Source organism: Canis lupus, chromosome 1, assembly GCF_003254725.2.
Source record: "Canis lupus dingo isolate Sandy chromosome 1, ASM325472v2, whole genome shotgun sequence".
Classification (NCBI taxonomy): domain Eukaryota; kingdom Metazoa; phylum Chordata; class Mammalia; order Carnivora; family Canidae; genus Canis; species Canis lupus.
Window position 1 is genome coordinate 84,879,096 of NC_064243.1, and position 22,596 is coordinate 84,901,691.

Here is a 22,596-nt window from a genome sequence, read left to right on the forward strand (position 1 = left end):
GTGGTACAGGCACTCTGGAAACAGTTCAACAGCTTCTTTGAAAACTTAACATGCAACTGCCATTTTTTAAAAAGAGAAATTTTTATTGCTGTTATCATCTCATGTTCACATTGGTTTGTGAAGCAACAGAATGTTCAATTGTTACAATGCTAATGCAATAAATCCATTATTACACAGACCTGCACTTAATTATCTGTATCTGGATGATCACATATAAGGAGTCCATTTTCCAACTCTGTGAATATTTTCTCAAGTTTAATTTGCAAAATCTATTTCATTAAATGATTATAATTTAGTATTCAAGTCCTTGCCCTTGATATCAAGTTAAATTATTTCATTATACACACACACACACACACACACACACACAAACACACACACATATACTCAGAATAGAAGGACCAATGACACACAGTTGTCCTGCAAGATCATTTTATTTTCTACTGCACAAACATCTTTCTCAGGTAATGTTATTAGGACAATCTTTTATGAGGTTTTATATTTTGGGATAAATATAGTTTTAAAAAAACTTACATGGAGTTGCGATATAAAAACAATTTATAGGCTATATTTTTTAGAAAGTATTTAGCTAGACTGTATTCCTGCTGAGAAAACTTTCCTATTTAAGTCTATGATATGGAATGAAAAGATATGATTAAAAAGTCTTCTGATCAAGAAGCTTGTGATCATCAAAGGAAAGTTAGTCTCCGCAGAGAGCCACCAGGATTTTTTCATAATCTCCCTTGGTTTCATCCTGTTGATTAAGAAATAGAGCATATTTAATGCTACCTGGAACCATAATCAACATAAGGGATTTTTAATTATAGAAGAATTATGTATTTATATATTTATAGATGTAGAACATATATCACAGTATGTAAACTCTAGGATCTTTGATAAGAATATCATTTATTGAAATAATACAACTAATATAGCAGATAACTAATATTTGTTCATTGATTATTACATAAAAAGCAATAGCTTTCAAAATTCAGATTATATTAATTATGTTGTATATTACAGCCATTATTTTCCAAGAATGAAATATCACACAAAATTGAGTAGGCTTAGCACAGTTTAATTTCATATCATAGTGAAGGCTATTTGACTCACTCACCAGGGAGAAAGTGATAAGCCTGTGATTTTCTCACTTTTTCTTGATAGATTTAGTTATCCGATATAAGTGACAACTTAACTTTAAATAGTCACCTATCTTTCAATCTTTCAATAAGTTGAAAAATCCTTGACTTTTCTTTCTTTTTATTTTTAATGAAAATTTAAACATGCATGTTATACATTTTAATAACAAAATCTAGGAAAAATTAGAATGATAAGTTTCTAATTTCTGACCAATATTCATTGCAAAATAAATCATTATATCTCCCTACTAAAATATTCTGGTTGCTAAATTTATGTTTGGGAAATAAATATTTCCATTGCTACTAAAATATTTGTGTATTTGTGTAGTCTTTTTTAGTGCAGAACTTACTAATCCAGTGAAAGTTCAATTTACTTATAAATTATGCATCCTAATAAAACCAATTAATCTTACATATAAAATCTATAGATATGTAAGTCAGTTTTTCTTTTTGGAAAAGTTGCAAAAAAGACTGCCGTTTGTGGAGATGGCATTATGAAAATTATAACGTACCAGGATGGCTTGGCAGAGAGAGACACCATACAACTTCTGGTAGCATGCTTTGATATCATTCATGTCAATTTCTGAACGGGAAACCATAATTCTGATCAGTGTCTTATGACGAGTTCCAGAACCCTGTTTAAAGCAAATGATGGTAAATGTCATACTCAGAGCGTACTCTTCATAAAGCAGGTATAGGTTTGAATGTGCAGCTCTTTTGTTTATTCATTAAAACACACACATATGCACACACAGACACACACACACACACGCACTTGACACAGGTGGAAATAAAATGACAGGAACACAACAACTGCATTGGCAGCATGTAAGAGCTTTTACAACCTCCTAATTGGTCTTCTATCATCCAGTCTTTCCTTGGTCTAACCCATTCAAAAATTACCAATAATAACATGAACTTCTAAATTGCAAATATGATCATATAATCCATCTGTTTAAAACCCTCAATGGTCTCTGGTGGCTTTTAGGAGGAAAATCAATCATTTTATTTGGGTTTACAATGCCTGATTCCACAATCTCTTCTTCCACTGTGCACCATCACTCTCATTATATTTATTATCTTGAGAGAGTCATGCTAACTCCTCCCCTGGACCAACTTTATCCTTCCATCTCTTCCACCCTTGCTCTCATCTGGCCAATTCCTATTCAAATATCAGGTCTTAGTTTAGCAGACAGCAAGTCTTCATTGATTTCTCCTGCTCTTCTATAATGTTAGGTATTCATCCTTACTCACCTAGATAATTACCCCCCTAGATGGCAAGCAGGCATGTGGTCTAGGACTGTACTGCCTACCAGGTGCTGGCACCATGTGTATCATTTTACCATTTCAGAAGGATTCTTTCTTATTAATTAAATGGTTAGATCTCTCTCTCTCTCTCTCTCTGTCTCTCTGTCTCTCTCTCTCTCTCTCAACTTCCTTATTTTGGAGTTGCAAAGAAAAAAAAAGAGACAACCTAATAGCTTTTCACAATACCTGTATATAGGTGGCATCCCGAGGAGAATAAAGTTCGAAGTTGAAGTGGTATTGCAAATATATCTTAATAACACTTCAGTAATTTTAAAACAACATTTTAAAATCTTGGAATGAAATACGAATCCGTGGCATGGATGACAGAATAATAAAAAAGGCAAGTGAAACTTAGAAAGGAGGAAATTATAAAACCCACAACCTTGGTGGAAATAGGCTACTAACGCATTAAAAGAAAAAAATACATATCTTTTCTCTGCTGACTCAGGTTTTATGGAAACAAGTATACCACGAATTACTGACAAGCTCACCTGACCACCTTACCTATAAAAAAAAATAGGACAAGTCTGACAGAATTTTATTCCACTAAGTATGTGCATTGCCTCTTGCATTAAGTGGAACAATGATTCTTTTTTATTGGGAAGATATTAACATCGGTGTGGTGTGCAAACAATACAGTTTCCTGTTTTTCTCCCCACAAACAGTAATTTCACCCCTCAGCAAAGCATAAAAATAGAATGTTACCTTCATGGCCTCATGAAGCTTCTCAGCAAAGAACATAGGTTTGCTTGTGGCACACTTCACTGCAAGACAGGCACACTTTAGTTGACATATTTACCACATGAGAAGAAAGATACATCTGAAAGTTTGACCAGCAAAATTCCATTCTCCACTCTACTTCCTCATCCCTCCTCTACTAGGGGATATTTAGCCTATAAAAAGCTCTTCTCTAGATGGCGGCCTTGAGGAATCTTTTCCATGACAGCGTCACCTATCTCCTCTATCTTAAATCCACCCAACAGCAACTTCAGTTCATACTCTCCCGAGAATACTCTTCTTGGACATGAGGAAACCAGTAGATGATAGAGGCCATGGGGGCATACCATAAATATTTTTCTTAAGTTGTAATAAGAATTTTTTTTTCAAGTGAAATAGGACTTGTTTCCAGTATAAGGCATCCACAAGATAAAACACTAACAGATGCAACCACAAGATAAAACACTAACAGATGCATCCATTAGTAATAGTCTCTACCTTGCTACTCAAAGTGTGACCAAAAGTATTGACGTAAACTGGGAGCTTGTTAGAAATACAGAATCCCAAGGCCCCACTACAGACCTGCTAAATCAGAATCTGCATTTTAACATAGTTTCCAGGAGATTCGTGCACACATTCATTTGAGGAGCACTGCTTTAGAACATAGGCTCCCAGGTCATCGAAATAGCATGGGAGACCTTTAAAACCTTTTTCTTCTGAAGAACTTTCCAGAAGGTCCTGGAGACCTATGGAGCTAATCCCTCTGGACTTGTCTAAGATGACTCAATCAGCAAGTGACAGGATTTGAACCTGCATTTATTTATTTCCAAACCCCATGCTCTTAATGGCCACTCTGACTTTCCTCTGAGCTATGCCCACCCTGGTGCGTCACTTGGCATAAGTAAATGCTTATGAGAAAGCATTTCCCACTTGTCCAACTTTCTGAAAAAGGTAATAATATCTGTAATTATTAAGAAGGACATTATATACCTTTAGCTAAATATTCATTGCTGTTATCTTACATGTTGCCTCTATATAGAACATAAGTTTATCACATCTTAGGATTTAAAAAAAAAATTATATTTATTTATTTATTTATCTTTAAGTAAGCTCCACACCCAGCATGGAACTCATCACTCTGAGATGAAGACCTGAGCTGAGATCAAGAGGCAGAAATTTCACTCACTGAGCCACTCAGGCTGGGCAGCAGTTTTTGGTTTTGTTTTGTTTTTGAATTGTGGGACAGCCTTGATCATTTCAAGTTAGAAAACTCTTCCCTTTCCATGACTACATACCGATAGCCGTGAGGCATTTCTCGATGTCACCTTTCATCTCCAGATCCAGAACTTTGTTCATGTCGTGCTTACTGTACTTGCGGTATTTCTGAAACACTGAATATTAAATTTAAACTAAGAGATGTACAAAGCATCCTATGCTTTAGCAAACTAGCAAAATCAGGGTAACTGACTCAAAGCATTTCTTTGGATGACTGACTCTTCAAAACACACATTTTAAAGCTAATCGTTTCACGGAGTGTATTTTGGAGATTTTGTCTTCTCCTAAGAATGTAACTCGCATGGCTATCCTGGTGCTCCTGGATATTTTGGGGACTTCTCACACATGTTGACTTTTATTAGAACTGGCATGTGATTGACAACCATGGCCCTTACCGCATCAGAGCTAAATGCCATACCGAATGGATCTTCCCTTCTATAAAGAGCTGTGTAGTAAATATCTCTTTCTTTTATCCTAAAAAATCACTGTGCTATTATAAGATGATGAACTTAAAGTCATCATTTGGACTTCCCCCTTTGCCTTGGCTTCCAAGAGGTTCAGAGCCAAATCTTGTGCTCAAAGGTCAGAATTCTTGTTGCTTTTTGGTCTGGGAGCATCTCTATGCCTTCCCCCCGCCCTCCCCACTTAGTCCGGACTTTAATGTTTCTCTTCATTGTAATTTCATTCTGTTGTATGTGTATATTTTGTCACAACTATTCCAAATATTTTGGGGGAGTAGAAATAGTCAAGATAATTAAATGAAGCTCTACCTGCCAAAGTCACAAAGTATGTCTCAAATATGGTAAAATGGCGACTGTGCAAAGTTGGACAAATGCTCAATGCACTCTTTCCCTTCTTTTATTTGTCCTCAAAAAACCTGCGTCTTCTATAAATGGTTTTCAGGAATTTTTTTTCTTACCTTGGCGAAGGTGGGGATAGGCTCTGGTGGTAAGGATGGTAATGAACACATTCACATCTGTTCCTTTTCTCCTTTCTCCTGCTTCATATAAAGCCTATCAAGAAACAAAAACATAGGGGCACCTGGGTGACTCATTCAGTTGAGCATCTGCCTTTGGCTCAGGTCATGAATCCAGGGTCCTGGGACCAAGCCACAAGGTGAGCTCCCTGCCCAGTGGGGAGCCTGCTTCTCCCTCTCCTTTCCCTCTCTCTGTCTTAGCGCTCTCGCTCTCTCTCTCTCTCTCGAATAAATAAATGGAGTCTTTTTTTTTTAAAAGAAACATAAACATTTGAGTATCTACTGACTTGATATCTGCACAAGAATGTTAGATCTCTTCAAAAATTTTCTAGGCAGCTGCTTTGTGTCCAATTTAATCACAGTCGGCAATGTTAAGAATGCAAATTCCTTAAAGATAGGGAGGGACCTTAGTTTGGCAAGTATCTTCCACAGTATGTCTCCAGGCACCCTGCAGACAGTAGAGACTGAATATATTTTTTTTGCGGAATAAATATTTGCTGGATTAAATTGCTTTCGGATTATGTTCTATATCAAGACAGCTCCATGGGACTCTCTAAAAAAAATTTTTTTTACTCTTAATTGTTCAAAGTAACTATCAGCAAGTACTAATAAATCAATAATACAAACATAACCTAGATCTTGAATTTTGATATAGAATTTCTGGAGTCAGATTCTGACTCTGCAATTTAGTTGCTCTATAATCTTAGATAAAGAATTTAACCTTATTAAACTGCAGATTTTCTTCTTTCGTAACTGAAAAAGATAATCCTTCCCTTACTGTCACAAGCATGCTCTGTTAACTTTGATATGTTAATTGCCATCATCCCCCTGGGCCACACTAATCCATGTAGCTGCCATAAATATACATCTAAGAGCCCTGATAGCCTTACAATGGAACGCAAATTCAGAAATGGCATAAGTAAATAAGAATAATTTTTTGTTATGGGGGCAATTATTCATAAACTAACTTCTGTTCTTCGATATGCTTGCATAATTTCTATTATGCAAATTTCTATTATTTTAATAATGGCCAAACTTCTGATGGACAGAAGTTATTTTGGACATTTCAGGCAAAAACCTGGTATGTATGCATTTATTCAACAAAAACTTTTACTGAGTTCCTTTTATGTGAAATATAATGTACTGGTATTGTGAAGGGAGTGAGTATGCACACATAAGTTTCTATCCTACTAACTCACTGTGATGAATGTATAGACATAATACTGTCCCATGAGGAAAGCATATGCAAATAATAGGGTTTTTTAAATTTTTTAACAGAAATTCCAGCCCTAAAATGGCACGATTTTTCTAATGTTGCCAATGGATTGGTGTATACATAACCAACAACCTCAATGAAACTATGTGGATCAATATACCAGAAAGAATATAAATATATTATTATAATCTTTTATAGTTATAATATAATTTCTATAATGTTTTCGTAATATAAACTTATATCTACAAACCACTCCATTGTTCCATTAAAAATGTTGTGCTTACTCTTTCCACTTGAGTTAAAAATTTATTTTTCCGTTTCTTATACACGGTAAAATAAAAATTCAGAGTTTTCTCAACAAAACAATCCTTGTGAATGATAAATTCTCATTGTCTTTCAATCCTTCCCCACTTTGTGAATAATTAAATCTTTTAAAACATAATTTTCCTCTCTTGGGTTATTCGAGAACAGGCTGGGTGTGCATCATTCAGGGAATGAACATTAGGGGCCATTGGTCTCTCAGAGGGTCTTAGTTTTGCTTTCACATAGAGACATCAAGCGGTAACCCCACCTAATGCAGAACCTATCTGACATGGGAAATCCATTCCAGTAGTATTTGTCAGCACTTGCTTACCCTGGCATCCGTATCGGCCAAGTCATCATTTACGCCAAAATCCTCAGATCGATCACCCTGAAAAAAATCCCATTCTTTGGTAAGTGGTTTTCCAGCATGTAATCACATGATTTACTTAATTCCTCTAAAATCAGATAAATAATATTTTTTGAGAAAAAGAGAATCAAGTGCTTATTTTGAGAGAGAGGGAATCTCATTTTACTCTTCAAAAGGAAGAGGTCTGTCCTGAACTAGCTGAGGTACCTTAGCAAGAGAAAGCAGAGCATTCCGATAATCTCCAGATGTGTCTGAGGTGATATCTTTAGCCAGATCTCTCTTCAGTTCTGAGAAATGAGAAAAGCATATTTTTCAATAAACCAGTGAAAATGGTAATAAAAATAATATCTGACATCTGTGTACTGGCTTAGCATTTGCAGTGTCAAATGTTCAGTCACTTAAGGAATATATTTCAAATATTATTTTTTAAATAAATCAGAGCAAGTAAAATTTTAGATCAGCAAATGTACTTCCTACAAGGCAATGAAAGCAATTTAGATAATATTGTGAATAAAACTCTAACAGTCATACAAACTTTGCTAATAAGAATAAATTGCATAGGTATACATAATTTAAAAAATTAACTTTGAAATAAAACATGCCTGAATTTATGCAATGGTATAAATTAGAATAGTTATTTAAAAGAATAAGCCGGAAAAAAAAAAGAAGAAGCTGGGACACCTGGGTGGCTCAGCGATTGAGCGCCTGCCTTTGGCCCAGAGAGTGATCCTGGAGTCCCGGGATCGGGTCCCACATCGGGCTCCCTGCATGGAGCCTGCTTCTCTCTGCCTATGTCTCTGCCTCTCTCTGTGTGTGTCTCTCAAGAATAAATAAATAAAATCTTTAAAATAAAAAAATAAAAAATAAAAGAATAAGCCAGAGGTACTTGCTTGAACACAGATTACTTACTTTAAAAAAGTATAAATACCTTACATGTAATATAGTTTATGTATATATATGTGTGTGTAAGTATGTATAAATATAGATTTACAACTTTCTTTTGTCTAAATACCCTAATTAAACCTAATTAATTAATGCTGTATTAGCCAAAAATTAACTGAATTTATAATTGACTAGAAGACAGGACAGTTAAATATTAAGGTATCACTGCACTGTATTTGGGGTATAATGGAGAAATATAGATATATACCTCCGTAAACTGCTTTATCAAACAAAAAACTATTAATGATGCCTTTCTTGACTATTATTACTAATAAAGGGATCTAAGATAAACACTGGTAATGAGATATAAATTCCTTCTTCTGATTTCTTTATTAAATTTCTCTGAAAACAATGTGTGAGGGCTACTATATTCCCTGTGATTGGAATGAAAATCAAGCAGAAAGATCCTCTATGGTGTTGCATTTTGGCTGGGAAGCCAAAAATGTGGAGGGTTTGTGAAACCAGAAAAGGAAACTCATGAAACTTCCAAAATTGCCCAGGACCCAGTTATAGCTACCCGCTTGTTGACAGCGTCGAGCATATCATTTAAATGAGATGTTTCACTGGATAGATAAAATGAGCCATGGACTTTCATCCCCATGGATATAACTAGAGATAAAGAGTAAGTGAATCATTTATATTCATAATAGTAAAGTGAAAGTTCCCATCAGAGGATTATAAGCACTGCACTCTTTACCTTTTCAAGGACAAATGGAGAATATCTTGTTTGGAAATTTCTGTTCTTGTTATCTTTCCAAAATAAAAGAGAATGGAACATTTTTTTGGGCATAAATCTCAGAAAAATAGGAATGTATTTAGGAAATGCTTTAAATTCAATGCTATGAATTGAGTTTTCCATGACAATAGTATGTAACATTTGTCTTTGAAAGACAGTTTCTATTAAAGTGCTAACTTGACAAGGGGTGGGATACTGTCTCCCTTATCAGCACCCTAGCAACTTGAGGGCTATCTGGTAACAGTGCACATGTGCGAGATACATCCCAAACAATGAAGAAATATTTTAATATGAAGAATTTCCAAAGCCACATCATTAACTCCCACGTTCAATTTAAAGAAAGGTGTATCAGATTTAGTTTCCAACTAAGGTAACTTGGACTGTTGGGCATTAAAACATACCTTCTCTATAGACTCTGTTAATTTCTCTGATTTCCTTGTTAGTTCTTGATGCCAAAATTTCATCCAGAGTGTCTTCATCAGTTCCAAGGCCCTGAATTGAAAAGGAAATGTAGGAAAAACTTTATTCAAGAGCATCTGCTAGTTTTGGTGTCCCAAAATTTATTTGAATCTAGCATTTAGTAAATTTCCTACAGTATTTAATAAATAGCCACAATATTTAATAAATACGATAAACTAATTATATTAGTCTAAAAACAAAAGCCATTATTTTGCACAAATATATAAAAAGTGAGGTCTAGGATTCATGCAGTGACAGACATCATGAGGGGAGTGGAAATAATACATCTGCTAACACCACCATTTAATTAATCAATTCATTCATTCATTCACTCGCTTATTTTATTCCCACTGATTGGCATGCCCTGTACTGGATGCGAGGTTATAACAGGAGGTATAAGTAGACTTGACCTGTACAATCTGTTGAGGAAAGGAATTTTGCTTATATCAATTCTTTACCTTCATGGCACCACGAAGTTCATCAGCATCAAACTGGGCTGGAGTTTTTAATAGAGCCAAAACAACTTCCTCGAGGTGACCAGAAAGGGCTTTCTTCAGAGCTTCATCCAGGGGCTGTACCGAAGAGATTAGAGTCAGGGCTTCTCATAAGAAACATGCTGGGCGGTATAGCAATGTGGGGTTGCCCAGCCTTTAGGTAACCTTTCTACTGATTTCTAAATCCAGCCATCTTCTAGAGCTCCTTTCTTTCAGATACAAAATATGGTATGTAGAATGCTATCTTCACTTTTTAGATATAGAATGATGACAGTGAAATGTACTGAATTCACTGGTAACTTCTGAAAGGACTTCTTTGAGGGTTTTCTTACATGATGAGGAAATCACAAATCTTAAAACATATAGATTTGTATATCGATAGAAACAGAAGTAAGAATGCTCTAAAAAATGCATTAATAATTTTCCAGGCTTTGGAGTTTGCACTGCTCAAATAAGCACTATAATCAGACATTGGCATTATATCATTTTCTAACTGCAACTCCTTAAAAAAATACCCCTTATTGGTTTTAAAAAATACAAATCTTACTTTTAAAGTAGAATTATACGAAAAAACTTTACACTTAGACATTAAATTGCTCAGGTTAAATTTTAGCAGAAGACATGTCAATCAGAACATACTCCTTATTGCCAATAGTACTTTCGGTATTCACTATATTCAAATTAAAGACTGGTCTCCATTAGAGAAGTTATCTGCAAAGAACCAAGATGATTAATGATTGACTTTGCTAGTATTGATTACATTGCAATCAAATGGGTAAGTACTATAATCTTAGTCTTAGTTGTAAAGGGAAAACAGTGTTAGAGACTGAAAAAAGTAGGTAACTGTGCTTTAAAATCCATGTCTAGACATACATGTAACTGAAATTGAGTATCTAAATTTACCACTCCGACCTACCTTTCCTTTTTCCTGGAGATATGCTGCTTTGATCTGTTGACGCTGTGCATTGTTCCTCTTAGTTAGAATGTCAATGATGGTTGCTTCATCCACACCTGGAAATAAAAGGTCACCAGGCTTTAAATCAATTTTCTTGGGATGCCTGGGTAGCTCAGTGGTTGAGAATCTGCCTTTGGCTCAGGTTGATCCCGGGGTCCTGTGATTGAGGCCTCCATTGGGCTCCCCACAGGGAGCCTGCCTCTTCCTCTGCCTGCGTCTCTGTCCCTCTCTGTGTGTCTCACATGAATACATAAATAAAAATCTTTAAAAAAAAGACCGTACATGTGAGGAGAGATGTTGATGTCAGCACTGAATTTCTGCTGGAAATAAGCTGGTAAAAATATCAGTCATAACAATGGAGATCCCACTTATTTGACCAAAATTTGCTAAGTGCTGCGAAAGGCAATATATCTGTGTTTCACAGATAAATCTTTTTTATCTTCAAAATGAAACAGACGTTTCCAACTGCACGTGTCTCTTTTATGATAGTTATTCAAATGGCCACTGGGAAATATCCAGAAGAGAACTGTTTGGGGAACATGTCATTACCTTTAACTGTTATTGCGTTGTGCAAGGCAGCAACATCGGAGGATGGATTGAAGCTAGGGTAGGGGCTCACTGCTGACCCAGGACCTCCTTTGGATCCTTTCACAGTTTCCTGTGGATGACAGAGAAACAGAGTCATGTCCATTCATTCTCATTAGTTTCTATTCTGATATTTAACTAAGTTATTTTATTGTCACTTGACTTACGATGTATTCCTGCTCTTCATTTTCAATAAACCAGGCCTGTTTGAGGAATTCTGATACCATTGCCATTTTTAAAGAAGTATCTGGAAAGAAAACAGGTAGATTTTATTACAGAACACCAACCCATCACATATATACATCACTCTACTCTCTCACATACTCAAGACATAGAGTAGCTTTGACCTTATTTTCAGATCACTTATTAGGAGCATAATAAAATGCTAGATGTAAGCTTTTTAAAAGGAGAGTCTTATTCCTCAAACAGAACAGCCTCTACTCAGACATTTGGCTCTTTCTTGTCATATTTAGTCCTAACCTTTAAGGGTCAGATGATTCTACAAGGAAGTGTGGAGGCTGAAGAGAGGGGCTGGTGATTTACTTCACTGCTCTAAATTTATAGACCATCCACCATGTGCTAAGCACTGAGGGCCCAAAAAATGTTGAAACTTCATCCTTGCCTCAAGAGAACTTCCTGCTAGTGTGTGCTTCCCGAGGGTGGGGGGGGGGGGGAACAAAAGCTTAGAGGCAGCGCTAGCTGATCTGAGCCTCTCTTGAAATGAGTCAAGATGAACCTGACAGAAAAGTTATAGAGAACAAAACAGAGAGAAGGTTGTCATATTTGGGACATTGAAAGTTGTCTACTGAAGGAAGAAATGTTGACAGAAGCCCAATCAAAGAAGTTTAAATGTATCTCCAAAGCTTTAGGAAAACATGAATGGTTTTCTAAAAAGAGAGCAGCATGATTCCTTTTATATTTCAGAAAGATCAGTCATCCTATATCATAAGAGGACGGCAAAGAGATGGGCAAGATGAAAGATTAGAGGCTGTTTAGCAGGCCTTCAGAGAATCTGCGTGGGATTGGTGAGGGCTGAAAGAGAAGAAATGGGGAGAGAAAGAGCATAACATTTTACGTTTATAAGGTAAAACAATCTGTGACAGTCTACAAAAGTTGATTCAGACTCAAAATGTTAAAAAAGTTTGACAAAGAGATATTTGGATGGTATTTCTCCTTCAAATAATTCCATTTCCATTTTCCATTCCTTGGGATAAAATTATTTCAGCCCCTGGAGTAATTGCTATTCTCACATTTCTTCCTGGTTGAGCCATCCTAACTACTAGTCCTTCAAATTTCTCCACCCAACACAAAAAACCCAGATCATATACCAGGTTCTTTGTTCTAACAGGAAGTATCAGGGTGAAATTGCAACATAGATGCCCCCTTTAGGCAAATCCTATCTCAAAATTTTTGGAATTGCTCTCATGGTTCAGCAGTATTTTTGTTTAACCAACCATGTATATTTTAAAAACCTGAAGCACGTTTAAAACCGAATGTGGGGCACCTGAGTGGCTCAGTGGTTGAGCATCTGCCTTTGGTTCAGGTTGTGAGGTAGGATCCTAGGATCAAATCCCACTTCGGACTACCTGTGGAGAGCCTGCTGCTCCCTCTGCCTATGTGTCAGCCTCTCTCTGTGTGTCTCTCATGAATCAATAAATAAAACCTTTAAAAATTTTTTAATTAAAAAAAAAACCTATTGTGCTCCGTTTATCCACAAAAGAAGTTATCAGTGATCCTTTTTTTGTCTGGGGATGTGCTTTTAGGAATCCGAGGTCAAGCGAGGCATCTCTCTCCACACTCTTTTGCTTATCCCTCTGGAGACTATGACTGTGAGTACATCTGAAAAAGTCTGGAAGGGCAATCTCAGTACTTTTAAATTCTTGATACGAAGCTAAAGGAATGATGAAGAATAAAACCCATAACCTGATTCCTTAACAGCATGTTCAGACAAAGGATTTCAGCCACACCTGCTGAAAAATAATCTGTTTCAAGTAATGAAATTAAATACGTGAAGGAAATCATATCTACAGCAGAAACTATCTCCACTTTATTATCATGGGGATTGTTCGAATTACTATTATGTCATCTGCGAGAAGAACCAATATATTGTGCATTCATTTAAAGTAATCTCTTCCCCACCCCACCCCCAGCAACGGATAAATTTGAAGTTATTTCCTGAGGTGAAGTCATGATGTACAATTTTGCACTAGGTTTTAGCTCCCATTACAGTCGTAATCTGGAGCAATTGCTGCGGGCACGTGGAGTTTCATTTTCCAATTATTTAATTGGCACATCCTGAACTTCTAACTATTTCTGGCAAGATTTCAGGTATGTGAGATTTCCATTTTTATAAACTCATCCATGCCCTTCATAAAGTAGAATCCTCAAAATGAGTGATATGATTGGTCACTTAGTAAAATACTCTTCCATCAGTGAAACAGGCATTCCAGTATTTCCATTCTTTTCAATTGGGCAAACAAACAAAAACTTCAAAAGAGACCAGAGACAAAGGATATTGTCAACATAATTTTAAAAATGCATCTCAGGGACCCTGGCTGGCTCAGCGGTTGAGCACCTGTCCTTGGCCCAGGTTGTGATCCCACCTGCTTCTCCCTCTGCCTATGTCTCTGCCTTTCTCTGTGTCTCTCACAAATAAGTAAGTAAGTAAGTAAATAAATAAATAAATAAATAAATAAAATCTTAAATAAAAAAGAATCTCACAACTTAAAAAAATAAATTTTGTCGGGATCCCTGGGTGGCGCAGCGGTTTGGCGCCTGCCTTTGGCCCAGGGCACGATCCTGGAGACCCAGGATCGAATCCCACGTCAGGCTCCCGGTGCATGGAGCCTGCTTCTCCCTCTGCCTGTGTCTCTGCCTCTCTCTCTCTCTCTGTGTGACTATCATAAATAAATAAAAATTTAAAAAAAAATAAAAATAAATTTTGTGAAACTTAACAGGACTCATTTTTTTTCACTTCAAAAAAATGCTCCCATAATGCATCGATTTCTTCACATAACACAAAACAACAATAATAAGGGGTCTGAATAATTTATTTGACACAACAGAGTCTATACAGGAGTTATCTTTGTAACATATCTCCTGAGTTCCTGGATCTTAGAGTTTGAAATAATTTGGATGGTCTGAAAGCATGGTCTGGAAAAGAAAAGTAGCCTGAATAGATTGTCTCAGAAAAGCAATGTGAGGAAAATGGAATCTCAGTCCAGCCAAATAATATCTACTAGCTCTCAGCTTAAAGATACAGGCATAGTGGCAGGATATAAGAAATTGACCCGAAGGAAAGAGATTTTATTATGTACTAGTAGTTAACTGCTCAATGTCAACCGCATATATTAATAGAAATCTTTAACAGTTGCAACATACCTTACAAATACTACAGTAAAAATATTTTTGCCAAAAATGTAGAGGAGACTGGGACACCTGGGTGGCTCAGTTGGTTAAGCTACTGACTCTTGATTTCTGCTCTGGTGGAGATCTCAGGGTTGAGATCGAGCGCCCATAGGGCTCCACATAGGCCATGGAGCCTTCTTACAATTCTCTATCTCCCTCTCCTTCTGCCCCTCCCCTAATCCACTCCAGACTTCACCACTCCCACTCTGCTCCAGTGCACACTCTCTCCATTAAAAAAAAAAAAAAAAATCTGGCCAAATTGAATTGCTAAACCACTCTATCTCTTCAATAATTACCCTCTGCTTGAAAACTAGCATTTGTACTTGATAGAACCTATTCAATAATTTGAAGGTTAATACTTGCTTAACTATAGATGAATAATGCATACAAAGATATTTTATAGACTGCTATATGTTATGAAAATGTCAGATATTATTACTATTCAGAGAAATATTTGGTCTAAGAAATAGAATTATACAGTTAAAAAAATAAATTAGATAACCCCATGAGTTCACAAAAGATTTTCTTTTTTTCTTTTTCTTTTTTTAGTTGTACTGTTTATAGTAGGTACTTAAGAGCACATTTTATTAATGTACCTTGGCTCAATATATACTTAATCTGACTGCTAATGAGCTCTGAAACCAAGCTTATCTCATCCTTAACATCGTCTAATTTGATGATGAAATTGGCCATTTATAGAGAGATTGACCTCATGGAAATTAATAATATTTCAGAGTTCTTCTAGTAAATGATCTGTTTGTGAACATGCACTGTCTACCAATCTCATTTATCTGTGCATAAATGTGTAACTTTCTAGAGATGAGCATTTTCTTTATACTTATGTTTCATAAAGACACCTTTCTTTATCTCATTCAGCAAGGAATTAAAGAGAGTAAATATGCATAAAAATATGCCCAAGATATTAGACAGAATGTAGGATCCATGCTTGTTAAGCTATATCATAAAGGTATTCCGGAAACAGTGCATTAGTAATTAAACCGACCCAAAATGTGGAAACACTAAGGCTGGTATCAAAATCAATTTCCTGATTTTTCAAAAACCGCACTCCAGTTGTGTCCTCGTTTTTTAATATATAGAGACAGGAGTAAGTTAGAGGCATAGGGACGTCATATCTGTAGTGTTCTCTCAAATGTGATAGCAAAAATATAGCGAGAAGGTAGAAGAGGAAAGAAGACAAAACAAATGTGGCATATTAACAATTGGGGAATCTGGGTATAAAATATATGGTAATTCTTAAGCAATATTCTCGCAACTCTTTTGAAGGATTGAATTTATTACAAAAGTCGTTTGTTTTGTTGCTGTTGTTAATCACCATTTCTATCTCTGTTGGCCTCATGAAAGACAGCTTCCAAGATCTGTGACAAACTGAGTTTTGTGGTCTCTCATGCCTTCCTCGTGACAATCTAGAATGATCAGTTGTACAGCGATACCAACAGTGACTTGCCTAGGACAACATCCTTTTTTTTTTTTTTTAAGATTTTATTTATTTATTCATGAAAGACAGAGAGAGGCAGAGACACAGGCAGAGGGAGAAGCAGGCTTCTCATTGGGAACCCGATGCAGGACTCGATCCCAGGACCCTGGGATCACGTCCTGAGCCGAAGGCAGATGCTCAACCACTGAGCCACCCAGGTGTCCCTAAGACAACATCCTTATTCCAATGTTCTACTTGGGAACAGTAGAAACAGTATGATTTCCTGGCAGTGTTCTAGACGGAAGTGGCAAGCATCAAGACATACATAAATCCATGCTGTTTGATTGCATATTCTTTTAAGCTAAGGACCAAAAGACTGGCAGGAAATGTTATTTTTAATAGCTCGCACTTGAGGATCAAACTCATTAACAGTGAGTGGGCCCATGGAGACTGTGGCAAGGTTTGCCCTAGGACTCAGGTGTTTATTTTTCAATGCTTTGGCGTGTGCTCAGTTTTTCCCTTGATTATGTATTTCAGAAGTCCTTCCCACACCTACCCATGTGGGAGAAGGCAATTAGACTAGCCAACGGTATGACTTATGAAGAACCACTTTCTGAAAGGTAGTCTCATGAATGTTCAGCTTCTGGGCCTTTGGACACAGTGTCTCCTTTGCCTGGAATGCTGTTTCCTCCTCCATATTTGCTCTCCTTGGCCAAACTGGTACTTCTACAAGGACTCAGCATAGACCTCTTCACACCCTCCAGAAAACTCACTCATTGGTTCAGCACTGGGCTGGGTGACCTCCTGCGCTCTCCCAAGGCATCCTCCTGCCCCTATGCTACTCCCTAACCAATTTGTATCATTGCTTTCTACTGACATATCTATATTCCCTGGCAGCATTACCATGAGAGCAGTGCTAATCCACATTCATTATGTACCTCCAATCCCTGGTATTTACTATGTTAATAAATGTTACAGAATGAATAAGCAGTGTATTAGTGCTAATTACTTAGGAAACATATCTATACATTTAACAAATGTTTCCTCCTAACTGTAGGATATAAACATAAGAATTGAGGAGTGCTGAGCCCTATTTTGATTCTCTTTAACTGACTTTAGGGCCTCAAGAAAACATTTAACTTCTTCAGGGGTCTTCATTTGCAAAAATAAGAATGTTGGAATAAATAGTATCTAAAATGTGTGATAGCTCTGAAGTGCCTACCTTAAATTTCACCTCAAGTGGACAGAAGAGGAGAAAATTAAGGAACATAGCATATAAACTATATCTGTTCTGATTGTTCCGATAAAATTTTATCCTGTTTTAAAGAAAAGTGAACTTATTTGCTTCAAAAACTGCTTTGGGTTTATCACTGAAAAAATAATAGGGCCATTGGTTTAGCTGTTTAGCTCTGATTTTAAATATAACTCTAGGCTCTAGAGAAGGTTAAGAACAACCAACTCAGCAAACTACTTCATCCACAGAAATTTAGCTTTGCAGATCTTTTGATTGAGAAAGCATTTAATAAGCGTGAAAGTCTAAATAATATTATTATGAACTATTTATTTTGTCAACATCAGTGAGATATTGGCTATCTGCCACATGTGGCTGAGCCTGAGGCCCGGGTGGTAACATAACTTCTGGAGAAGAGGCCATTTCAGAATTATGAAACGAGCACTTTACCACAGTTGAATCATTCTGCAATGTTCCTTCTTTTCCAGCTACCAAAATACATTCCGGGTGCAGAGGGGAATGTTACTTTTTCAAAGTTCACGTATAATTTTAGACATCAACAAGGCAAGAAAAACACACCTTTCTTCAGCAAGCTAGCATTAAAAGTTAGACATCAGGACATTTAACATTCAAAATGGGCTAAGAAAAATTCTTGGAGGAACACTTGTAATGTACAATTAGCTGGATATGTTATGATTCAAATTCTCTCCCTTTTGCAAATATACCCAACACCAGTAAAAACTCTGCTTTAGACTTGCTTTGTGGTTTTCTAAGGAGTTTACGGCCATTAGTTCTCATTCACAATCCAGATGCTACTAAGTAGAATAATTTTTAGAGGACCCAATTGGCATTCACAGGAAATAACTTATCTGACACCACCCAGAAAGTATTTCCCTTCCCTTTAGGTTTTCAAAGCATCACTGGAAAAGCTGGTCTATGACACAGAGACCACAGGAATAAGAATGTGGCCACACCCTCTTTAAATGAAATGTTTAATAAGCGGATCCTCTGATTTATTTACACTGCATAAATAAACATAACGTAATTTCAAATGTTAATTACAAAGGGCATGATTATCACTATGAGGTCTGACTCTATATGATTCTTATCAAAAAAGAAAAATAAGATAGTCCTGCTACTTTGAAACAGTTTTCCTGAAACTCATCTCTAACACTTCTGTTCTGCAAGCATCCACCCTCCCTATGTATAACTCCGAGGAGGAAAACACATTCTTTCTTCTTTTTTTTCCCCATGGTAACTCACCAACAGTACAATAAGCCAGGATTAAGCAAACTGTCCATATTTGTAAACTCTATTTCTTAACAAAGTAAAACAGAACATTACAATCTGTGGTTTCTAAAATATAAATACCCAATGTGATTTCACAGAAAGATTTCTCAAAGCATACTAAATACGCCTAGCCCTAAATCCTGCAGAAGCAGTAACACTTAACATCCCGAGGGGAAAAGTTTTCAAAACAATCAAAACTAACTAAAAAGAAAACTAAGACTTACCCTTTTTTTCACTCCTTCTTCCAAAGCACTCTGAGATTCTCCTCTGAACGTTTCACACTAGCAGAGAAGCCTTGTACTTCTGATTTTATAGAGTTTGAAAGGAGGCCACACCTAGCAACCAGAAGTTAGTAATTGGTTGCCTTTTTGTTTGTAATACGTGGCTCAGCCTTGCCCGAAACAAAGTGAAACAAGTCTTGCAACATAACTACTCACTAAACCAACTCCAGGCAGACAGCACAAAGGGGGAAAAGAAAAACCGGAAGCACAGAGTTTTTTCCCCCCTTCTTAGTTTGCACTGCTTTTTCCAAAGTAAAATGCAATAGATTTTCAAGTTGCAGCAGTATTGTCTACCCCAACTCTGCTACCAATGATTGACACCTATTTTTTTTAGTTAAACTGGTTGTGAAATAAAAAATATATAAACCTCAGATAAACCCAAGAAAACCCTTTCAGTCTGAATCCCAGCTCCATCACTTACTACTATGTGATCCTAGGGACATATTTAATTTCCCTGAACCCTTCTACTCTTGTAAAAATAGGGATAATATTATCCAGGCAGTCTTAAACACTAGAATTCTTGTGACAATTGAGAAATAATGTATTTTTGTAAATTTTAACATCATACCATGCTGATTAAGTTTTATTTATATTTTACCAGCATTTTTCTTACCTTAAAATAAAAGACTTGTTGGGGCAACTGGGTGCCTCTGACTCTTGACCTCAGCTCCGGTCTTGATCTCAGGGTTGTGAGTTCAAGTTCCACATTGTGCTCCATGCTGGGCCTGGAGCCTACTTAAAAAAATGAAATGAAATGATGAAATAAAATACTTCTTGTGCTTGTATATAGCTTGTGTATGTAAATAAGAAATATAAAAGAAATAAATCCCCAGATTATCTCAAAATTGTAAGCAAAGTCAATGTTAGAACTATGATTGTTATGACATTTTTAAAAAGCCAATTTACAGTAATTCTTTTATATAGAATCAGTTTTGCAGATAGATTTACGTAGATGCTTGACATTCTAGAGTAGTTGAACAATAAACCAAAGCACTAGAACTGTAAAATGAAAAGATTAATGAAGTAGCAGCTATTACAAAACAGGTGCCTTAAGAAATTTCTTACCTGACACAAGAAATGGAAATTTGTTTTGGTAGCCTCCATAGTGATTCAGTTTTATTCTCCACAAATCCTTACAAAATTGTATGTGATATTTCCATTAAACTATGCAAAAGTATAAACTCTTTTATAGTGTGTGGTTCAGTTTATAGGACATTTTAGTGGTTTGTTCTTTTGCCTCTTTTCCTTGTAGATATTTCAGGTAATTATACATATGTTATTATACAAATATATACATACATATGCATATATATATTTGTCAGCTTTACAAAAACCAATGAAAATGCCTTCTTAAGATTGTCAGTTTTTATAACACATCCTAAATTCTCAATGCTAATTTCAATGAAGTCAACACATCCTGACATGGGATGATCATCTAATCTAAATATTTGGGAAAATGCCAATCTATATATTTGGCACCCTCCATGTATACGCTGAACGAATTAATTAGCTACTAACTAATTGTTTCATATTACTACATTTCATTTGACAGATAAAGACCAGCTTTCTAATACTACATTTATTTTGTCAGGTGTGAAGGGAAAAGATAATGAAATTTGTTTTTCTATTTGTATTTGTAGTCCTAACTCTGGTAATGGAAAAGTTGGAACATTTCTGCACAGTGAATTCTTGTGAAATGAAGAAAAAAGTCCATGTGCCTTTTATAAAATACAAAGACGTAAAAGAAATACATAGGTTCATCTTGTTTTGTTTTTGTGGTTACCAGTAGCATAAATCCAGAGGACTTGCTTTATATACTTGGATTTGCAAGGCACTGGCAAACCTAAAATAGGAACAATAAATGCAGTCCTTGTGGAAGAACTGAGAAAAAAAAAAAGAAGATTTTTTTTCGAAATTAACTTTTAGCTGTAACTCTAATAGCAAGTGAAACTCCCAAATATAAAAAGTAAAGCAAGTCACTAATCATAGAGGAATATTGATGTGAATGATCTATGGGAAAATTTCTCCCCCCAGACAATCAAATGGATTCGTGAAAATAAAAGAGAACATAGCATATGTTATCACTAACAGCTGAGGGATAATCAGGAGTCCAATGTTTTTTATGTATTTGAAATGCCACCATACTGCAACCCTGGAGACATGATTCACCACTCTTACTGCTTCTAGAAGATGAGTCATCAGCTCCAGTTACTTCACACAGAGAGAAAACAAAAAGGAAAGGAAGAGAAAAAAGGGGAAAAGACCGTTAAAAGCAACCACAATGTATACATTTTCACAGCATATTTATTTCTACTCCTTTAGTGTAGGCCTGGTAGTAAAGATGAAGCAAAACAATGAGACAACATACGGTCTCACTCACACACATTATATGTTAACAGAGCAAAAAACTATGTGCCTAAGACTCCAGCAAAAGATCTGACTTAGGGCCGCCCTGGTGGCTCAGGGGTTTAGTGCTGCCTTCAGCCCAGGGTGTGATCCTGGGAACCCGGAATCGAATCCCATGTCGGGTTCCTTGCATGGAACCTGCTTCTCCCTCTGCCTGTGTCTCTGTCTCTCATGAATAAATAAATAAAATCTTTTTTAAAAAAAGATCTGACTTAGTAAGGGATTTCCCTGCACCTCTTTATGTTAGGCTCAGTCTCAAGCATTACTCTTCGTATGGAGAAAGAGGTATATTCAGAATCACCAAAGATAGCATTTCACTGAAATCCCAAAGTTCTTTACACCCACTATCCACAGTCCATGGAAATATTGCTTTCGTTGGTTATTTAAAACGTATTCACTGGTTAAAGCATTTTGAGAAATAATATTCTAGATGGTTTTCTCTTTACCTCTAGGTATATCAATAGGCAAATAATTATCACATGTGCACATGCACACTGAGTTCCTGGGGTGATGATGATGATTATTAATGCTCAAGTATTCCTGACATCACATGGAATAGAAAGATATATATTGTTTTAAATCTTACCTGCCGGGATCCCTGGGTGGCGCAGCGGTTTGACGCCTGCCTTTGGCCCAGGGTGCGATCCTGGAGACCCGGGATCGAGTCCCACGTCGGGCTCCCGGTGCATGGAGCCTGCTTCTCCCTCTGCCTGTGTCTCTGCCTCTCTCTCTCTCTGTGACTATCATAAATAAATAAAAATTAAATCTTACCTGCCCAAGTTAATGAGGTAGTCAAATGGATAGTGAGGTTCACATGAGTGCATCTTCATTGGACCTCATGTAAGGAAAAATAGGCAAAATTATCTGTACAGTACAAGTGGAAGACATTTTGTTTTCTTAACATATCAGTGTAGGAAGGTGATTGACTGAGAATATGATGGATTAACATTTTGATAAGTTATATTGTTTTCTGGTACAGATTCAATGATTCAACAAGAAAAAATGAAAGGAATCACCCTGTCCCTCAAAAAGTAAACCATGACTGGAATTCCTGAGATTGGAATTTCCTCATG

The 22,596-nt window shown here is 36.4% G+C and overlaps 1 protein-coding gene across 1 annotated transcript; it reads right to left on the bottom strand.

Annotated features, from left to right (window-relative positions):
* Nucleotides 1–415: 415 nt before the first annotated feature.
* ANXA1 (annexin A1) lies at nucleotides 416–19,306 on the bottom strand. The gene is made up of 13 exons (XM_025423307.3): nucleotides 19,061–19,306; nucleotides 11,640–11,719; nucleotides 11,437–11,545; nucleotides 10,849–10,943; nucleotides 9,897–10,010; nucleotides 9,381–9,471; nucleotides 7,509–7,588; nucleotides 7,266–7,322; nucleotides 5,359–5,452; nucleotides 4,460–4,555; nucleotides 3,153–3,211; nucleotides 1,652–1,774; nucleotides 416–754 (listed from the first exon to the last, which is right to left on the bottom strand). The coding sequence occupies exons 2-13, from the start codon at nucleotides 11,703–11,705 to the stop codon at nucleotides 701–703; spliced, it is 1,038 nt and encodes a 345-aa protein (XP_025279092.1). The 5' UTR covers nucleotides 11,706–11,719; nucleotides 19,061–19,306; the 3' UTR covers nucleotides 416–700.
* Between the last annotated feature and the right edge of the window lie 3,290 nt (nucleotides 19,307–22,596).